A 19,138-nucleotide genomic window follows, 5' to 3' on the forward strand; every position below is an offset into this window, starting at 1 on the left:
ATGCGATGTGTGGGAAGTGGCGCTGTCTTATGGAAACCAAACGTCGTCGAGATCATGAGTTTCAATTTCATGCATCAAATAATTAGTTATCATGGCGCGATAACGGTTGGCATTGACGTTTACGTTCACACCGGCAACATTTTTGAAGAAATATGGACCGATGATTTCACTGGCCCACAAATCACACCAAACTGTTGCATTTTCCTGGATGATTCAAGAGCTGCATATCTCTTCAAATGTATCTTAAAAAATTAACCTCTTCGTCCAAAACGCGGCAACTTTGCTTGTTTACATACCTAATGAGCCAGAAATGAGCTTCATCTCTGAACAAAATTTGGCTCGTAAACTTCGGATCTTCTTGGAAGTTTTCAAGCGCCCTTTGAGCCAGGAATGGACCTCATCGCTGAATAAAATTTGGCTCGAAAACATCGGAATAGCCCATAGAATGAAGCGGTGTCGCTTGGGAAGGTCGAGCGGCTTAAAATTTTTTTATTTTGTACGCTTTCAATTTAAGATCTCAACGTAAAATGCGCCAAGTCGTTCCATATGCAAGTTCGATGTTGCTGCGAATGGCGCCGAATCGACTCTCCACGATCTTCGTGTACGCTCTCCGCTCTGTTTTTAGCTACGATTGTTATATTTTCTTCACTGTGTGTTGGGCGTTGTTTTTCGGTCAAATATTATCCAATAATGAGTGTTGGGTCTTAAGATGGTTGACGATATTGCGAATAGTACACTCAAAACCCTCGTTAAATGTATACACCTATCAAAACCTTATTACAAAAATATCATAATTTACGTACTGATAATAATTTTATTACTCTTTACTAAAATGAAAATAATAATGAAATAATTCATCTCTCAATTCTTGCAACCATTAAAATCTTACCATACTTCTTAATATAAAACCGAGTTACGCCCACATTTGTTATGTGTTACTATCTAATAATTCTGTTCGCTTAACTTAAAATGATCTCACATAATATAATATAATAATACATATATAATATTAAATATAATTATGCTCTAATACTTGAATAATATATTTTGGATTAAAGACCATAATCATCGAAACCCCTCTAAAATTACACCTGCTCAGAGTCTCTGTCACCACAAAATGAATATAAAGCACACAGATATGCTTTATTTACTTTTTCTATGTGTGCGTGCTAAATATTTCGCTTGCAATTTGCCATTTTTGCCATTGACATAAATCAAAGGAGTTTTTATTTGGTCTAAACACGAACTTTGCCAATTTAATTAGGCGTCAGTTGTGGACTTTTGCAAAAATCACATTGCCGTTCAGCTACTCTGCGCACTGAACAAGCACGAGCAGTTCATTTTATTTGTATTTACCATATGTCTGTGTGTTGGATTCAAGAGCATTTTTCCTTAAATACTCATTAGCGATTAGAACAGACCTTGTTGAAGGGTAGGAGCCGAAGGTTTCGAGGATTAATATATGCAAATACTCAATCCTTATAAATGATTTCGATTAATATAAGAAGGTCACAAAGAAATTAATTGCAAATACTTACAAATACTACTGATTGTATATAAGCAAATATGTACATACTTAGGTAACTAATTACTTAATTTGTTAGGTTATTGACTGTATTTAATTACTTTCTTCATTAATTTTGTATGAAAATATTTATTTCTTATTATTATTTTTTAAGTTGTTGAAGGTGATAAAATTTGGAATAAAATCACATAACCTCTAATGGTTAAGGGTAAAGGTGGACTGAGTTTGAGGTTGAGAGAGCTAAGATTACAGTATACCAGCACAGGTTCATTGAAAAATCCTTGACCTGACAAAAGAATTAAATCCATATGACAGCAGTCGGTTCATTACTTTGTAAATTATATCATTTTGAGTGAAGCTACTTTTGTTATTGTGAAAAAATTTATAAAGAGGAATTTTGGTGCTGATAAAATAGAGCTTTTCGAAGAGAAAAAAATACAGTTGGTTTAATGACAAGTTTCCGAACACTGTCCGAGTGAAATCCGCCATTCAAAAGTGGCTTGCTAAGTTTAAACGAGGCGAAATGTGTACCGAGGACGATAGATGGAGTGGACGGCTAAAAGAAATTGTTACCGACGAAAACATAGTTAGAAAAAAATCCACAAAAGTATGTACAAGGACCGTAAATTAAAATTGAATGATAAAGAAGATACTACAAACATATCTACATACTTAACGTACACATCATATCATTCACGAAAATTTGGTTATGAGAATGCTGCGTGCAAAGTGGATGCTGCGAGAGCTCACTTTTGACTAAAAACAACGACGAGTTTGGATTCGGAGCAGTGTTTAGAGATGTGAAAGCATAATAAACACGAGTTTCTGCGTCGATATGTGAGTATGGATAAAACGCGGACCCCTCATTTCACTCTGAAGTTCAATCGTCTGTCATTCGAGTGGAATGCATACGATGAATCCGCTTCAAAGCGTGGAAAACGCAACATTCGGCTGGCTAGATTATGACGTCTCTATTTTGGGATTGGGATTGACTACCTTTAAAAATGAAGAACCATCGGCTATTACATAGCCTTATTGGAACGTTTGAAGGACGAAATGGCCGAAAAATATTCGCATTTAAAAAAAAAAGAAAGTGCCGTTTCACTATGATTGGCTATTTCCTGTTTTCGAATCTCAAAAAAGAAGATTGCTGGGAAGAAATTTTCATCGAATGAAGCGGTGATCTCCGAAATCATTGATGCAAAGGACAAAGGTTGCTGTAGGCAGTGTATCACTTTGAAGGGAACTATGTTGAATAAAAAAATAACAAATTTTGACAAAAACATGTGCTTTCAATTGATCTATTTTTACTTTGCAGGACCAACGTGAATTTTCATGACCGTAAGGCTCTGATAATCTAACTTGAATAATATTGTTGTATAAAAGTATTGGTATTTCTCTATGGCTATGGCTACATTTATTAAGGACTGTGATGTTTGCTTCATGCTTTTGATAGAGAAGAATATTTTTAGTTACTGTAAACAACGCAAATAGCGCTCGTATGTCAAAACGTTCTCTTACCATCAAAAATATCAAACTTCACGATAAAATTGTGAGTTTCCAGATTGCAATACTAGTGTTGTCAAATGTCAAATACCAAAATATAAAAGGAAACTACATTTTGCAACCTCTTCATATGTTCCATAAGAATACAAAAAAATCTTTCAACTAACCCTTGTTTATTAGACCTTAAGATTGGGGGATACATGATGGATTGTTTGCATAAAAGCAAATGGAATGATGATATGAACTTATCTATTATACGAGGTGCGTCCCAAAGTAAGCAGGACTTAAAAACAAAACAGAAGAAATGGGTTTTTCGGCGAAATCAATTTATTTTATTCAAAATAGTCTCCTTCTGCTTCAAGCATGTCGAACGAGTGTTTTAGCTCGTTGTGCAAGCCTTTTGAATGGGCTCTACGTCTGCATAACGCTTTCTTTCATGGGAAAATGCATTTTTCCGAAAACGAAGAACTCGCACGGTGCCACATCAGGTCAATACGGGGAGTGGTTAATGGTTAAAATGTGATTTTTGGTCAAATAATCGTCAGTCGATTGTTGGTTTCTGAGCAATTTTTCGTCGTCAGTCAATTTGTGCAGAACAAACCGTGCACACACCTTTCGTAAGCCCAAATGTTCGATCAAAATGCGATAAATCGATGTTTTGGAGATGTTCAATTCCATTTCAATGAATTTCAATGATGATTTCGGCTGATTTTTGATGAATTCACGCACAGTTTCAATGGATTTTCCGGTGATCACGGATTTTCATTTATGTCCTCACGACCAGTTTGAAAACGTTGAAACCACTCGTGCACTCTGCTACGGGATAGGCAATCATTGCCATAAACTTGTTTCATCAATTGAAACGTTTCGATAAAAGTTTTAATAATTTTAAAACAAAATTTGATGTTGGCTCTTTGTTCGAAGCTCATTTTCGCACTGATAACGCAAACATTCTGATACTTAAAACGCAATAACTTCACTTCCAATCTATGAAATGTCATGAAATTCTCACTGGACAATCGATAATAAAGATAGCAGATTCTAACGCACCAGTTGACATATAGATAGGGCCACTAGGTGGCGCTAGATTCAAAAAGCCCTGTTTACTTTGGAAAGAACCTTGCAGAATAACCTCCCAACCAAGCTTTCCAGCCTTCCTAGGAAGCTTCTCGTTTGTCGGAACGCCGATAACGGACCATTATAAAATATGGCTACAAACTGACTGAAAACTTTGATTTGGCAACATATCTTCAAGAAATTTGACATAAATTATTGTCTGAGTCAAGGGTGTAATATCCGAAGAAACTACTCAGTCGGACCACTTCAGCATATAACTTTCATATAAACTGAAAGATCAATATCAAATTATTGTATGGAAAACTTTTTTTATTTGAAAAACTATATTCATGAAATTTGGCACAGATTATTATCGCAAGCAGCTCAGATCGGACAAATATAACTGTAAGCTGCCATACAAAACGCCCGACCAAAATCAAGATAAAGCTTTTTTCTACGGTGTTATGCTATAAGTAAAGCAACTGTGAAAGGTGTATAGCTGCAGTGCAGGCTAAGTAAACGCTTTTTCTTGTTATATTATATAATAATAATAATAAATTAGTATAATTGAAAAACCAATTATTATTATTGCTATATTACGGTGTCATTTCTAGCGCTTTGCAACTTTATTACAGCGCGTAAATAAAGTGGACATAAACACCGTTAATTTGTACTTAGAATTACACGAATATGCATTACCATTAACTGCAACAACAACAACAACAACCCGTATATATAATTGTCCACGATATTGTCGTAAGTCAATTGTCGTTTGTAATTTGTAATCATAAATCCGTAATAAAAATCCAACGTTCAATGCATATTGATTGACTCATGAGCCACACATACACATACAAATCGCTCGCATACACACCTTTTAATGGTTAATTTTTATTCATGCACACTGGTTCGAAACACAGAAATGCACGTAGAGGCATTTTTATGATAATTCTATAAAAGCAATTTGAAAGGCAATACATTTCTACGCTTAAGCATGGCATTACTAATACATGCCTATACACACAAACATACTTATGCTTGGGTCTACGCTTGATGGCTACTGGCATGTTCTTGTTAAGGCTGACCACTGTTTGCCGTCAACCTGTGCTTTGCTTCTTTTCACCATTTACACCTCACATTAATCCTGCACTCATGTTTATTTATTATTCTTATTAGTTACTTAAGTTCACAGGTGTGATTATTGCTATTTTATTGGTACTGGTATTAATATTATTCATTTAAATTCTTTACTGCTTACAATATTGCTCAATTGAATGTTGAAAATTTGGCAAGTTAACGCGTAAGGAAGGCCTCAGTTTGGGTGTAACCGAAGATTTCATACTCTTGCAAATTGCAAGGTTCAAAGACGGAGAGATGCCTTCAGGCGCTGTCAAAGCTTTATGTTAAAATTTATTGCGCAAGAATTCAAAAATCGTTATTTGGCGAAATCGCGAATGAATTACTATCAAGTTTTGTTAATTATTAGGTTATATTAGTCGTAGGTCAAAGACTCAATTAGTTTTATAACTATTTCACATATGTTCGGCATTAAACTAAAGCGTATACAATATTATACATATGTTCAGTTAATTTTGATACATGTTGACCAATATATAAGCTATAAAGCCAAGGCTTAGTTTTAAAATCGTTCAGTCGATCGAAGAGATATAATAAAATTCGCTGAAGTAGCTGAAGGCCGTCCGAAAAAGTGTTTCGAAGACAGGAATAATGTTGGCTTAAGTGTATTACTTTGATTGCGACATAATAAATATTGTTGAATAGTTAACTATTTTCGTTTTATTTACAATTTTCGGGTACTGTTATGTCACAATATTGATCGATGGTGCTCATTGCGTTTGTGACTTTAAATTCGATCACAATCGTAGCGGATGTTCTCACACAAACGCCTCAATGCACCCAAATATAACTCCTTATTGACCGTCTGTCCCTTCGGAATAAATTCGTGATGCACCAAACCACGAATATAAAAAAACAAAAAACATAATAAGGAGTCTCACGATGATTGTTGACGCAAGAGATGTCGAGCTCGCTTGTCATCTCTCTAACACTTGTCTGATGATTTTCAAAAACCATATCCTTCACTTTTTTCATATTTTGATCAGTTGAATAGGTCGGATGTCGTTCAGAACGAGGCATATCTTCCACGCTCTCTCGATCGTATTTGAAGGCTTCGTACCACTCTCGTAAGTTTTGGTTTTGGATAAAACTGAATCATCGTAAGTCTTTTCGGACATCCGCAACGATTCCGCACGTGAAATTTGGTGAGAAATACAAAATTTGAGACAAATTATTTGTTTGATATTTTATCCATTGTAAAAATCGCAAGGCACTACTGAGGTGCACTAACTTAAGCAGCTGCTGTAGGTAAACTGGTTAACAGATCGCGATCATATTTGGCGTAATAATTAGGAATAGTCTTACCAACTTAGAAAAGTATGTACTTTGTTTTCAAAAATAGCATTTACCCGGAGAATTTAAATTAAGTACATTTTCTGGTATTTTTTTCACAATATACTTATGTTTCAGAAATACCGGGCCAACTTTGAAATTCTATGCGAATCCCAAAACACTCAGGCACTGTGGAAAAGTCAAACGAACTTCATCGGACAACAGTTCATCAGCTGACTGCTGTATCTATCTCTCTTGCATTGTCAATATGCTCATTTTATAGTGCTGTGTCACAGTATTTTTTTACAATGGAAAAAATTGAATATCGTGCAGTGATAAAATTCTTATTTTTGTAAGGTGTAGCACCAAAAGAAATTCACGAACGAATGTTAAAAGTGTATAATGATTGTTCACCTACAATTAGTTGTTGAATTCAAACGTGGTCGTACAAGCCTTCAAGACGATCCACGTGAAGGACGTCCAAAAATCGTTTCAACACCAGAAACCATAGCCAAAATACAGAATATGGTTTTGGAAGATCGTCGATTGACTGAGAGAGTTTTAGTAGAGGCTCTACACATCTCGTTGGCTGTGTGAGCCATATTTTAAGTGAAATTTTGGGTTTTAGAAAGCTGTGTGGACAATGGGTGCCGCATTCGCTAACAATGGAACAAAAACACATTCGAATGCGACTTTCTTAGCAACATTTGGTGCTTTTTAAAAAGGATAAAGTGGATTTTGTGCTTCGATTAATCACTATGGATGAGACTTGGCTCTATCACCATGATCCTGTATCAATCCAAGAGGCTAAAGAGTGGTGTGAACCAGGTTGTTCGACATCGAAACGAGTTCTTGTCCGGAAATCGGCCAGGAAGGTTATGGCGTTTTTTGGGTTGCGAGAGGAATTTTGTTTATGGATAACTTGCAAACAGCTAAAACAATTATTTCTGAATATTATTGCAACCTTTTGGACCAGTTAAAAGAAAAAAAGGGTAAAAAAAACTGAAAAAAATCATTTTTCATCAGGACGTGTCCTAAGAGCATTTTGACAAAGGCTAAAATCCATGAGTTAAAGTTCGAATTGTTGCGGCATCCACCGTATTCACCAGATTTGGCCCCCAGCGATTTCCATTTGTTTTCAGAACTCAAAACATGTATGCGTGGCAAGCGTTTTTCATCAAATGAGGAGGTCATAACGGCTGTTGAAGCGTATTTTGCAGACTTTCCGGATTCTCACTTCAGGGATGGGATCCACAGATTGGAGCATCGTTGCAGCAAGTCTATGAATGTTCAGAGAGATTATACTGAATAATGAAGTGTATTTTGAATCATAAAAATGTGTTTTTCTTATCAAACGACAAAACTAATTGAACAACCTGGTATATAAAAGAACCAATATCCGCAGTAAATAAGAAGTCATTCGTTTAAATTTTTCATACATGATTTTTATTATTTTTTTGTGATTTCTTTTTCTTTCTTTTATTATTTAATTATATCTTTTAAATTACTTTACTTAAATTTTGTCACATTTTCATCGCACTTTTGCATTTGTGATTGCCATTAAATTTAATATTAATCAATAATAATAATAATGATTTTCACTTACACGCTATTTCACATTTCATATTTCTTGAATTACATTTAATTTTTTTTTTAATTTTTAATTTTAGGTCTAAATTTAATTTAATTGTTTAATAATAGATTTTCGACTTTTTAACTATCAATATGGCCAATTACACTTATACATACATATAGCGTATTAATTACATACAAGTTTACAGTTAGGTGCATAATTAACACACACACACTATCTTAGAATAATATACAGACACAGCTATTTTAGCTTTGCGCAATATTTCAATACCTACAGTTATTTAAATTAGTAAAATATATTAATTTTTTAATTGGCGGAAAATTTTCATAAATTAATTACAACTAAAAATGCTATTAATAAATAATACTAAATTTGCATAACATTGAATTAAATTTGGGGGTAAATAAAAATTATGTGTTATTTATCAGTTGGTTTTTTCACTTAAAGGAAAAATAATTTTTATTTACAAAAATATTTATTTTTATTTTGTTTTGCAATTTTACAAAAGTTTACATTAATTGAAAACCAAGTTGCATTGCTTCCTATATTTTTTTATTTATTTACAAATTTTATTTTGTTTTATTTTTTTATTTGAAATATATCTATTTTAAATATATTTTAGTTTGCTTTAAAAACTAGTCTTTTACCACTTAAGCGCTTTTTACACTAACAATAATTTTTACAAGACTTACAGTTTTTCGGCTTTTCTTCGTTTTACTCGCACTTAACCGCTTCTGATTTACTTAGTAGCTGATTTTTGACTTTTTTCAACACATTCTTAGCATAAAATTAACATATTTAGAGCTTTTTATAAATTATAGATATTTTTACTAATTTTTATTTTTAGTTTTCTTTCGCTTCTTATTCAGTGCAGTTTTCATTTTTTCATTTGTGCTATCACTCCACAGTTTAGTTTTGTCCTCATTATTCTTTATTCTACAAATTATTTTTTACATATTTTCTTATTTTCTTAAATAAGAATATTTTAATTTTTTCTTACTATTTTATGCATTTATTTACAATTTCTTATTTTAATAAATTTAGTTTTGTTAAAATGTTTTTTTTTTTGCAATTTCAAATTGCAGTGCGTTAACAAATTTTGCTTTGTTGTTGTGTTTTTACAATATAAAATTTTTACTCCTAGTTATTTGGACGTTTATTTGCGCTTTGTCGAGCTTTCTTACAGAGCTTTCATCATATTTCAATTTGGCGCTGTTAAGTTTTTTGTTGTTGTAGCTTAAATTTTGGATCTCATTTAAAAAAAAGTGAAGGAGGTTTGAGAAATAAATATATTTTTTATTACTTGTTAATTTGGATAAATAGCAAATTAAAATAAAATTCAAAACACTTTCAAAAGCAACATTTAGTATGAAGCTTTCACAATGCTTTCAGTAGAGTCGCATTTCTGAATGTAGCTGTACGTCAAGAAAAACAATTAAGAATAGTTTTTTAAGATGTGTCCATTCCTTGAGTGCATAAAAAAAATACTTTTTGATGAATAGAAAGCTTTTTTTCTATTTTTTATGAGCTGTGTGTGGTTGTTAAACTTGAAGATTTTTTTACTAACTGCGAGTGCTTTAGAACTTTAAGAGCGATTTTTTTGGTTGAAACTTTAATTAAAAAAACCATTTATTTTTCCTTAACATTTTCAATGTGTTTTCATGAAAGCTGTCGTGAAAAGGAAAAATAATCAAGAAAACGGTACCAAAAATTGATAAATTTTAATTGTTAATATAAAAAAGGGTTTTTATAATAACTTTAATTTTCAAAAATAGTAAAGTGAAAGCTTCAATGCCTTGAAAAGCTTTTCCTTTGAAAGCTTTTACCTTGAGTGCTTTTTTTAGCTGAGAAAGTTTTCATAAGTTTGAAGGACCAATAAAACTTTAATTTGAAGAAAATTGTGAAAGCTTTATTGCGCTTTTGTAGCTCTCATTTCAAAATGTTTGTTTTGAAGAGGTTTCTTGGGGGTTTCTGTACTAAATTACGCTTGTGTTCGTATTTACATATTTTTGCGTAAATATTATGTACATATATTAACGTTATACATATGTACAGTTAGCACTATTTATCGTAAGCTATTAAAAGGTACTAAAATAAATAAGAATTGCACGCATTGCTGAATAGCTAAAATTCCACTAAAACTATTATTACTCCTTTGCAAATGGAAATAAGTTTTATGTACTCAAACGAAAGAAAAGACCAAAAAAATTAACAAAAATAATTAAAAAATTAAAAAAAAAAAATAAAACAGAAAATAAAGAGTGAGCAAAATAATTAAAAAAAAATAATTAACAAAAATAATAAAAAATAAATAATAAATAAAATAAAAAAAAAACTAATTAAAAAATAAAAACTAAGAAGAATACAAATAATATAAACCAGAAAATTAAATAAAAAAATTAACAAAATCGAATGAATTAATTTAGTTATTTTAATTCATTAATTAACTTTTTATTTATTTCTTTTTATTTTTGAACTAATTAATTTTTTAATTAACAATTAATTATTTTTAAATTAAGTCGTTAATTTTATTTTTCAAAACTATTTTTTTCACTTTTTTCTATTATTTCTTTTCCTTTTAATTAAAAGAAAATATAAAATTATTAATAAAAAGTTAACAAAATCGAATTAAGTAATTTAATTATTTTAATTCATTAATTAACGTTTTGTTTATTTCTTTTTATTTTTTAATTAACAGTTAAATACTTTCTTATTAAGTAATTAAGATAAGTAAGATAAATAAAATAAATAAAAATTTAATAATTAATTAAAGTAATTATAATAATTATTCGATTTTGTTAGTTTTTTATAGAAAGAAAAAAATAAATCGAAAAAGAGTGAGAAAAATTATTTTAAAAATTTAAATAAGAAAACAAATATTAAAAAAAAATAATAAAATATGAAAAATAAATAAATAAATAAATAATAAAAATGATTTCCATAATTACTTGTGTTAACCATAAAAACTGCACACTTTTATAACTATAAAAATATATATATATAAATATTTCTTCGCATAAATAAATTACAATAGGTTCTCAGCAGGACTTCTCTCAGTTAGCAACAACATGCACTATATACTATATGCATTCATGGTTCTTTTCTTCAAAACTGCATTTACAAACACTCCAAAGCGCATCTGATTCCAAGTAAGCAAAACGCCAAATAATAAACTCTAACATTATGCTAAATAAACTGGCGCCAAGCACTTGTCTGTTCACCTCATATTCTTCACATAACAATGACACATACACACACAGCCACGCCTCAAACAATCGTGTACACACCAACAACACAATTCCGCACTTGAGTTAATCCTTTGGCTAAGCCACACAACGCTGCGGTTTAAACAGTAGCTCAGACCGATCAGCGGCTTAGCCGTTCGTGAAATGGTTCGTTGAATGCAAAACACTCGAGAAGGTAAAGTACGAGCCCAAGCAGACGAAGCGCAATTAACCGGGCTTGGCTCATGGCAACAAGTGCAGCGTGACCGAAGATCGCATGGCTGAGAAGTGATCAAGTCCAAATTGTGTTTTCGCAATATTCAACGGTTTTTTGCTTTTGTTGTAGGCAATCTCACGCACAATTGAGTAAGTCTTGGTTGCAGACGAAACTCGGAATTCGGCATCCCGATTTGGTGTTGATCCTTTGTGTGGTTGCTTTGAGGTTTCGGTGTTGGTCACTAATGATGTTGCACACCACTTGAGCAACCACTTCAGTTGCACTCATTAATGTTGGCGGCGACAGGATAATCCCGGTATTATCAACCAAAACCAAAACGCCTTGCAGTAAAGCCATGCACCATGGCTGCGCATGTGTAGGATAGTGTGTGTGAGAGAAATCAAAATTTTCCAGCAAAAATTTGTGTTTGCAAATATTTTCAAGTTCCTGTGTTGTTTGTTGTTCCTGGGCAAGTTGTGGTTGTAGTCAGTTGTAGCTTATATGTTTGTTGTAACTAGTATATTATTGCTGTTGGCTCAAGTTGTAGGCGTAGGCGCTCGGTTACGGCTTTTACGTTCCTTTTGGCTGCTCTTAGTCGCGTGTGGTTGTTGTTGTACAGCTAATTTATTTTACTTAAAGACTTTTTTGGTTCACTGGTATATTTTGTGTTTGTATTTGCGCATGTTGTTGTTGTTGTGCGGTTTACCGTTAAAAGCGTTGGTTGCGTGCAGTGTATGATTTGCATTACCGTTTTTGCCTTGTTTACTTTCAATTGAATAAATTATTATTCAAATTGTTCCCGCTCCATCACGTATAATCCGTACGCCAGGTGCCCTGCGAATGAGAAAGCGGTGGAAAATGCATGAATTAGTATGGTTTTGTACAGGTTTTGAGGTTGTAGCTCAGTTATAATTTAGAGAAACGCTGATTTTGTTGTTGTAGCTAAGTAATGAATTAGAGATAAGGCAGATCATGCATTAGTTCTAGTTATTAAAAAAAAGTTAGTGAAAATATTAGTAATATACTTCTATAAAGGGCAAAAAAATTATTTTCCATAAAAAATTATAATTAAAAATTTTATTTTCACAAGCGAATAACATGAAAAATTTTTTTAAGAAAATTTCATATTTTTAAGAAAAGTACATATGTATGTACATATGTACATATATATTTTATATTATTTTTGTAATAAAATATTTTAGCTCCTCTTTTCGCACAAAAGTATGAAAAAAATGTATAAAAAAATTATTTTCAAAAAAAAAAAAAAAAATATATATTTAATATATATATATAAAAATTAACTTTTTTAATACATTATACATTGTTTTGTCAACAAATTATTTATTTTAATTTGAATTTTTGACGTTTTGCACAAATTAAAAAAAAAAAACTAAAAATTATATATTTCTTTAAACAATATGCAAATTATAATATAGTATATTATTATTTATGAAATGATTTTTTTAACGAAACTTTTTCAAACATATTTTAATTTATTAAACATTTTAAACATGAAAAAAAACTTTTGGCAAAAATCGTTAGAAAAAAAATTATTTCATAAATAATAATATATTATATTATTTTTAAATATTTTTTTAAAGAAATTTTTATAATCTTAAAAAAATTATACATTTCTTAATTTTTGTTAAGTATTATTTTATTTAGCATTTGTTCACAAAACAAAAAAATTTAAAAAATGCAAAATATTTTCGAAGAAATTGTCTGGAAAAATGTATTTACATAAAAAAATTGAAAATCATATTTTATACATGTTTTGAAAAAAATTATATGTTTTTGGAAAATTTATATTTTTTCATTTACTTTATTTTAATTTTATTTAATCTAGTTTAATTTAATTTAATTTAATCTAATTTTTCTAATAAAATATAAATTAGATCTTCTTTCAATTTACATTTGTGCATAAAATTCAAATTTGTCAACAATTTTGAACAAAATAAAAAAAAAATATTTTTGAAAAAAGTTGTTTTGAAAATATATAAAAATTAATAAAATATATTTTGCATATATTTTACGAAAATTTTTGCTTTTAATTTATATTGTTAATAGTTTGACATTATTATTAACAAAAAGAAACTCATATATTTGAAATAAGTTGTTTTGAAAAAATTGTATTTGTTGTCATATAAATTGTCATATATTTTAAGAAAGTTTTTTTTTATTTATATTATTAATATTTTGAAACATGTTTTTATAGATTTTTCATAACTTAAAATTTTAATCAAAGCAAAAAAATATTTAAAAAAAAGGTGTTTTGAAAAAATGATTATTTTCATAAAAAATAATAAAATATATTTTACAGAAATTTTTAAAAACATAATTTTGATTTCAAATATAAAATTTTATTTAAAATTTGTGTTTTATTCAATTTTTTTTTAATTTTTTGTGCAAAGGCTCTTTTTTTGTTAAAAAAAATTTAATAAATAAAGTTTAAAGTTGTTTTCAAACAACCCTGTGACTAACCACACCGGCTGGGTATCAAATTCTGCAACTCGTGCAATTTGCGCAAATTTCTCTTTAAATTAACTTTCTCTTGGCGCTTGCTCTCATTCATTTACATAATATATAAATAACACAGTAATAACCAACAACTGCTCTCTGCAATTATTTGGTGAAAATTTCTTCAACTCACCATCGAACCCAAACCAAGATGGTAAGGCTGCGAGTGTGGCACCACACCGCCACCCAGTGAACCGGCCGTCGAGAAGCCGCTCTGCAAGCCACCAGAAGCACCCAAAGCGCCCATGCCGCCAGTATACCAGCCGCCGTGCATATGCGCATGTGCGGGATGTAAACCACTGGAAAGATGGCCATGTTGCGCTGGAAATCAAAGAACAAAATAATACAAATTAAATACATATTAAATACATATCGACAAATAATTGGCCATTACAATGCGTGTACTTATTAAAAAATGTATGTGTGCTTATGTATTTATGTATATATGAATGTATGTACGTATGTATGTTTTTATTTATATACTATGGCATAAACTTATGCATTGCCACTTGTTATGAGAGCAATGACTGAATTAAATTTAATTTATTTGCTGGCCAAAAGTGGATATAAAAATGTAAATTATGGACATAAAAAGTTTAAATATTTAATTTTTTCTTCGAACAAGTTTATGAATTAGATTTTTAGATTTATTTAAATTAGTTAAATTTAATATAATATAATTTATTTTAGTCTTCATTCACTTTATTTTTAATTTAATTTAATTAAATTTAATTTAAATTAATTTATTTTAATTTAATTATTTTAATTTAATTTTAATTTAATTTAATTTAAATTTAAATTTAATTTAATTTAATTTTTTATTTATTTATTATATTTTTTACTTTATTTCAATTCTTTTATTTTATATTTTTTGAAATTTTTATCTTTACATTTTATTATTATTTTTAATTATACTGAGTTTTGCTTAGCTCGAGCTTTTTAAGTAAAATAACGCTTTACTCACCCATCGAAGCTGGGAAACCGCCACCGAAACCTTTCGACGGATCCAGTGGTTTGAAATCGCCCATACCCAAGTGACTGCCAATGGGTAGACAGGGACCACCCAAGCCCTTCTTCTTTTTCGATTTCGACGACAATTTGCGATTACGCGTTTGAATGCCTTCCTTTTTCATCGTAAGTGGGCGATTCACCTGGAAGGAAAAGAGAAATAAGTTAATTATTAAAATTTGAAGCTAAAAATAAGTCATAAATAAAGCAATAAAATAAAACAAAAAAATTAAAAAAAAAATTTTAAATAAAAAAATAAAAAATTGAAAAAGTTAAAAAAAATTTAAAAAATTAAAATTAAAATTTTTTTAATTAAAAAAATAAAAAAAATTAAGAAAATTAAAAAGCCGATTTAGTGCTAATATCGAATTCGTATAATGTTGCTATATTGCTATAGTTTTTAATTTAAGAGTCTTTTAAGCTTACTTGACCTTGAAAATTGTGTGCAGAGAGCTATACACCCTCAGTTTATAGTAAGAAAGTCCAGTAATGTATACTGTTATATGCATAATATACATATTTAATTTAAAAAAAAAATAAATTTAAAAAAAATTAAAAAAATTTTTTTTAATTAAAAAAAATTAAAAAATTTTAAAAAAATTTAAATTTAAAAATAAAAAATAAAAATAAAAAATTTAAGAAAATTAAAAAGCCTTTTCAAAGCTGTCGAATTCGTATAATATTTTTATATTGCTATAGTTTTTAATTTAAGAGTATTTTAGCTTATTTGACCTTGAAAATTGTGATAAGAGAGCTATACACCCTCAGTTTATAGTAAGAAAGGCTAGTAGTGTATACTGTTATATGCATAATATACATATTTCAGCAATTTTTTTGCCGCAAGTGTTCAATTCCATTTAGATTTATACACATGTATGTAGGTCGGAACGCATTTATTTGCATTTGCAGCCACCGCGAGCACTTCCGCTGCTGTCATTCTAACTTGCCATTGCACTGTACGCAAAGCTTACTCGCCACATTACATTGCGATATTTGCATATAAACATACACATATATATCTACACATACTTATATGTGTATATACATATATCTACATAAGTACCTATGACCGTCTCCCTAAGCTACCCACTGTCGCTGTCGTCGCTGCTGCTGAATTCTAGTAAAACATGCAATTCGCACTGTGTGCAACCGGGGAAAAAATGAAACATTACAATATTTTTACATGATCAGATAAGCGACGCAGTGTGCGATTATTTTGACTGATATCGCTTTCAGACGCTCTTACGCGGCTGCAGCGCAGCCATAAGTACTACGCCCTTAACGGCAAATAACTGGTAGGTAGGTATACCTTAATGTAGTGAGCGCTACGCATATACCTACACCAATACATACATATATATGTGTATAAGCCAGCCACTGCTTTAGAGCCAGCCAACCAACCAGCCGGTCGAGCCGTGCGCTCGCCTCGCCTCTGCTGCCTGTGAACGCACCAACCAACGAACCGTTGCACCAACCACCTTTGCCGCCACCTTTTGCTACTACTTTATTTAATTCTCTTTTCATTTTATATTATTCCATTTTTTCTGCTGCTTCCTCTTCTACAACGCTGAGTTTCTAGTGTGTCGCTGCAGGACGATTGTACTACGTTAAGTGTATGTATATGGTGTGTGCGTGTTTGGTGCGTTTGCATTTGTGTTTAAGTGTCTGCATATGTTACGCTATAGGCTTATCATTAGCGAAAAATCTGCGCTGATGTTAGAAATGCGCTTCATTGCGCTACAATTACAGTATTAAGTTACTCTTTATCAGCGGCAGCCATTGCGGCAGGGCAGGAGCGTCAGCAGGCTGTAGGGCGCACAAAAAAGTGCTCGCTTTTGCGTTGGGCGCTTTAGTGAGGCGGCTTACTAGCCGTCCACCAACCAACCAAGCAGTTAAATGTGTAATGGAAAAAATCAGCGTATCTTTCAAGTACCAGGGCGTGAATTACGTTGTTAAGTGGGTTTCAAGCTGCGATACTCATATATCGTTGCACAGTGGGTTATTTTGTGTTATGATTGAAATTTTTATCTTGAAAAATTATTTTTAGCAAATAATAATGAATAATTAAAAAATAAAATGATTAAAGCATCTTCAGAAAATAAAACTAAATGCAAAAAATAATTGTTATATTCGACTTATATAAAAACGAAGAAACAATAAGCAGAAGAAATAATATTTGACGCTATCAGTTTTATTTAAGAAAACATTTCAAGTTACTTCACTATAACACTAGCTTCAAAAATTATGAAAAATTGAACTGATCGAGAGAATTTTGAAAAAATTATTTATTTCTTTTTAGTTAAACGAGATTTGTTCTTAAAAAATAATTTTAATAATTTAATTGCATAACAAATTTATATTTTGCAAAGATTAAAAAAAGTTAATTTAAAAAACAAACAAAATTAAAAATAAAATAATGGAAATTAAATATTTTTTGTTTTAATTTAAAAAAAGAAAATTTTCAAAACAAATTTAAAAAGTTAAAAAATAAATAAAAACTTAAAAATAAATTTAAAAGGTTAAAATAAAAGGCGAAAATTAAATTTATTTTTAAGTCTTTATTTTTTTTTTAATTTTTTAAATTTGATTTGAAAATTTTAATTCTTTAAATTAAACAAATTGTTTGAAATATAAAATTTTGAAATCCAAATTAAAAAAAAATATAAAAATGTAATTAAAGTTAAAACCTATTTTGGTTTAAAAAAAATTTATATTAAAAAAGTAAAAATAAAATTATTAGAAACTAAAATATTTTTTTGTTTTAATTAAAATTTAAAAAATTAAAATATTTTCTATTCAAATTTTGATAAAGCTTTTTTATGATCAAAAAAAGATTAAAGATTAAAAAAAATTAATAAAAAAAAATATTTATAATTGAAAAAATAAAAATAATCTAATAGATATTTAAAAATTAAAAAAAATCCAATGCAGAATGAACAAATTAAAAAAAAAATAAAATTAAAAAATATACATATATATGTACATGTACATACATATGTATGTAGAACCTATACATACATACATCTACATATATTCGTATGTATATACATATGTATATGGATTACATACATACATATGTACATATTTTTTAGTTTTGTTTTAATTTAAATTTAAAAATTAAACTATTTTTCAATTCAAATTTTGATAAAGTTTTTTTTTAAGATTAAAAAAAATTAATATAACATATAAAAAAATTGTTTTAAAATTAAAAAAAAATAAAATAAACTAATAGAAATTAAAATTAAAAAAAAAAATTAATTCATAATTAACATATTTAAAAAAATCAAAAATTGAAAAATATATATTATTTTGTTTAATTTAAATTTAAAAACTAAAATATTTTCAATTCAAATTTTGATAAAGTTATTTTTTTAAGATTAAAAAAAAATAGTTAAAATTAAAAAATAAATTAAAGTTAAATTAAAATAAAATAAATCAGTAGAAATTAAATTTTTGTTTTAATTTAAATTTTAAGAATTAAAATATTTTGCAGTTTATATGTAAAAAATAAAAATTTAAACATAATTTTAAAAATTAAAAATTTAATATTTTTAAGTTTATGAAATCCGTACTCAAAAAAAAAAAATAACAAACAATTTACTAAAAATTAAAACATTTTCAGTTTATGAAATTCAGTTTTTTTTTGCAAAATAAGTTTTATAGCACTTGCTCCACAGTGCAACGCAATGGTTTTACAAAACCCCAACTATTTCACAACTCTGCATTTGAGTATTTGAGCAATTGTTGTTGCTGCTGTACTAACAAGCAACCCAGCTGAATTTCTGCTCGTATTTACATACGTTGTTGTAATTTATGTAAAGCTACTGCATAGCATTGCAGTGAGCAACAACATGCATCGTTGCAATATTTTTCAAATGGCACAAATTTCTTTACAACAACAACAATAGCAAAACCAACAACAACTAGCACTATGCATTTCAACTACTTTTCAATAATTCCCTTTCAAATGGCAACAATTTCGCAGCCAACGCGGCAATTTGCTTTGTAACTAATACACAGTAAACAAGCAACAAAAATTATGTAAAGTCTTTGGTTGTTGTTGTAGTTGAAAGCTATCACTC

At 29.4% G+C, this 19,138-nt stretch overlaps 1 protein-coding gene across 2 annotated transcripts in view; it reads right to left on the minus strand.

Moving 5' to 3' along the window:
• Positions 1–11,056: 11,056 nt before the first annotated feature.
• LOC120766874 (GATA-binding factor C) overlaps positions 11,057–19,138 on the minus strand; it is a 124,087-nt gene continuing 116,005 nt past the window's right edge. For both annotated transcript variants that reach the window (XM_040092606.1, XM_040092605.1), the window contains exons 6-8: positions 15,013–15,199; positions 14,182–14,369; positions 11,057–12,365 (exon numbers count right to left, since the gene is read on the minus strand). In XM_040092606.1, the coding sequence (XP_039948540.1) occupies positions 12,339–12,365; positions 14,182–14,369; positions 15,013–15,199 (402 nt within the window). In that variant the 3' untranslated portion in view covers positions 11,057–12,338. The remainder of the gene's footprint in view (positions 12,366–14,181; positions 14,370–15,012; positions 15,200–19,138) is intronic.

This window comes from Bactrocera tryoni, chromosome 1 (genome assembly GCF_016617805.1).
Source record: "Bactrocera tryoni isolate S06 chromosome 1, CSIRO_BtryS06_freeze2, whole genome shotgun sequence".
Classification (NCBI taxonomy): domain Eukaryota; kingdom Metazoa; phylum Arthropoda; class Insecta; order Diptera; family Tephritidae; genus Bactrocera; species Bactrocera tryoni.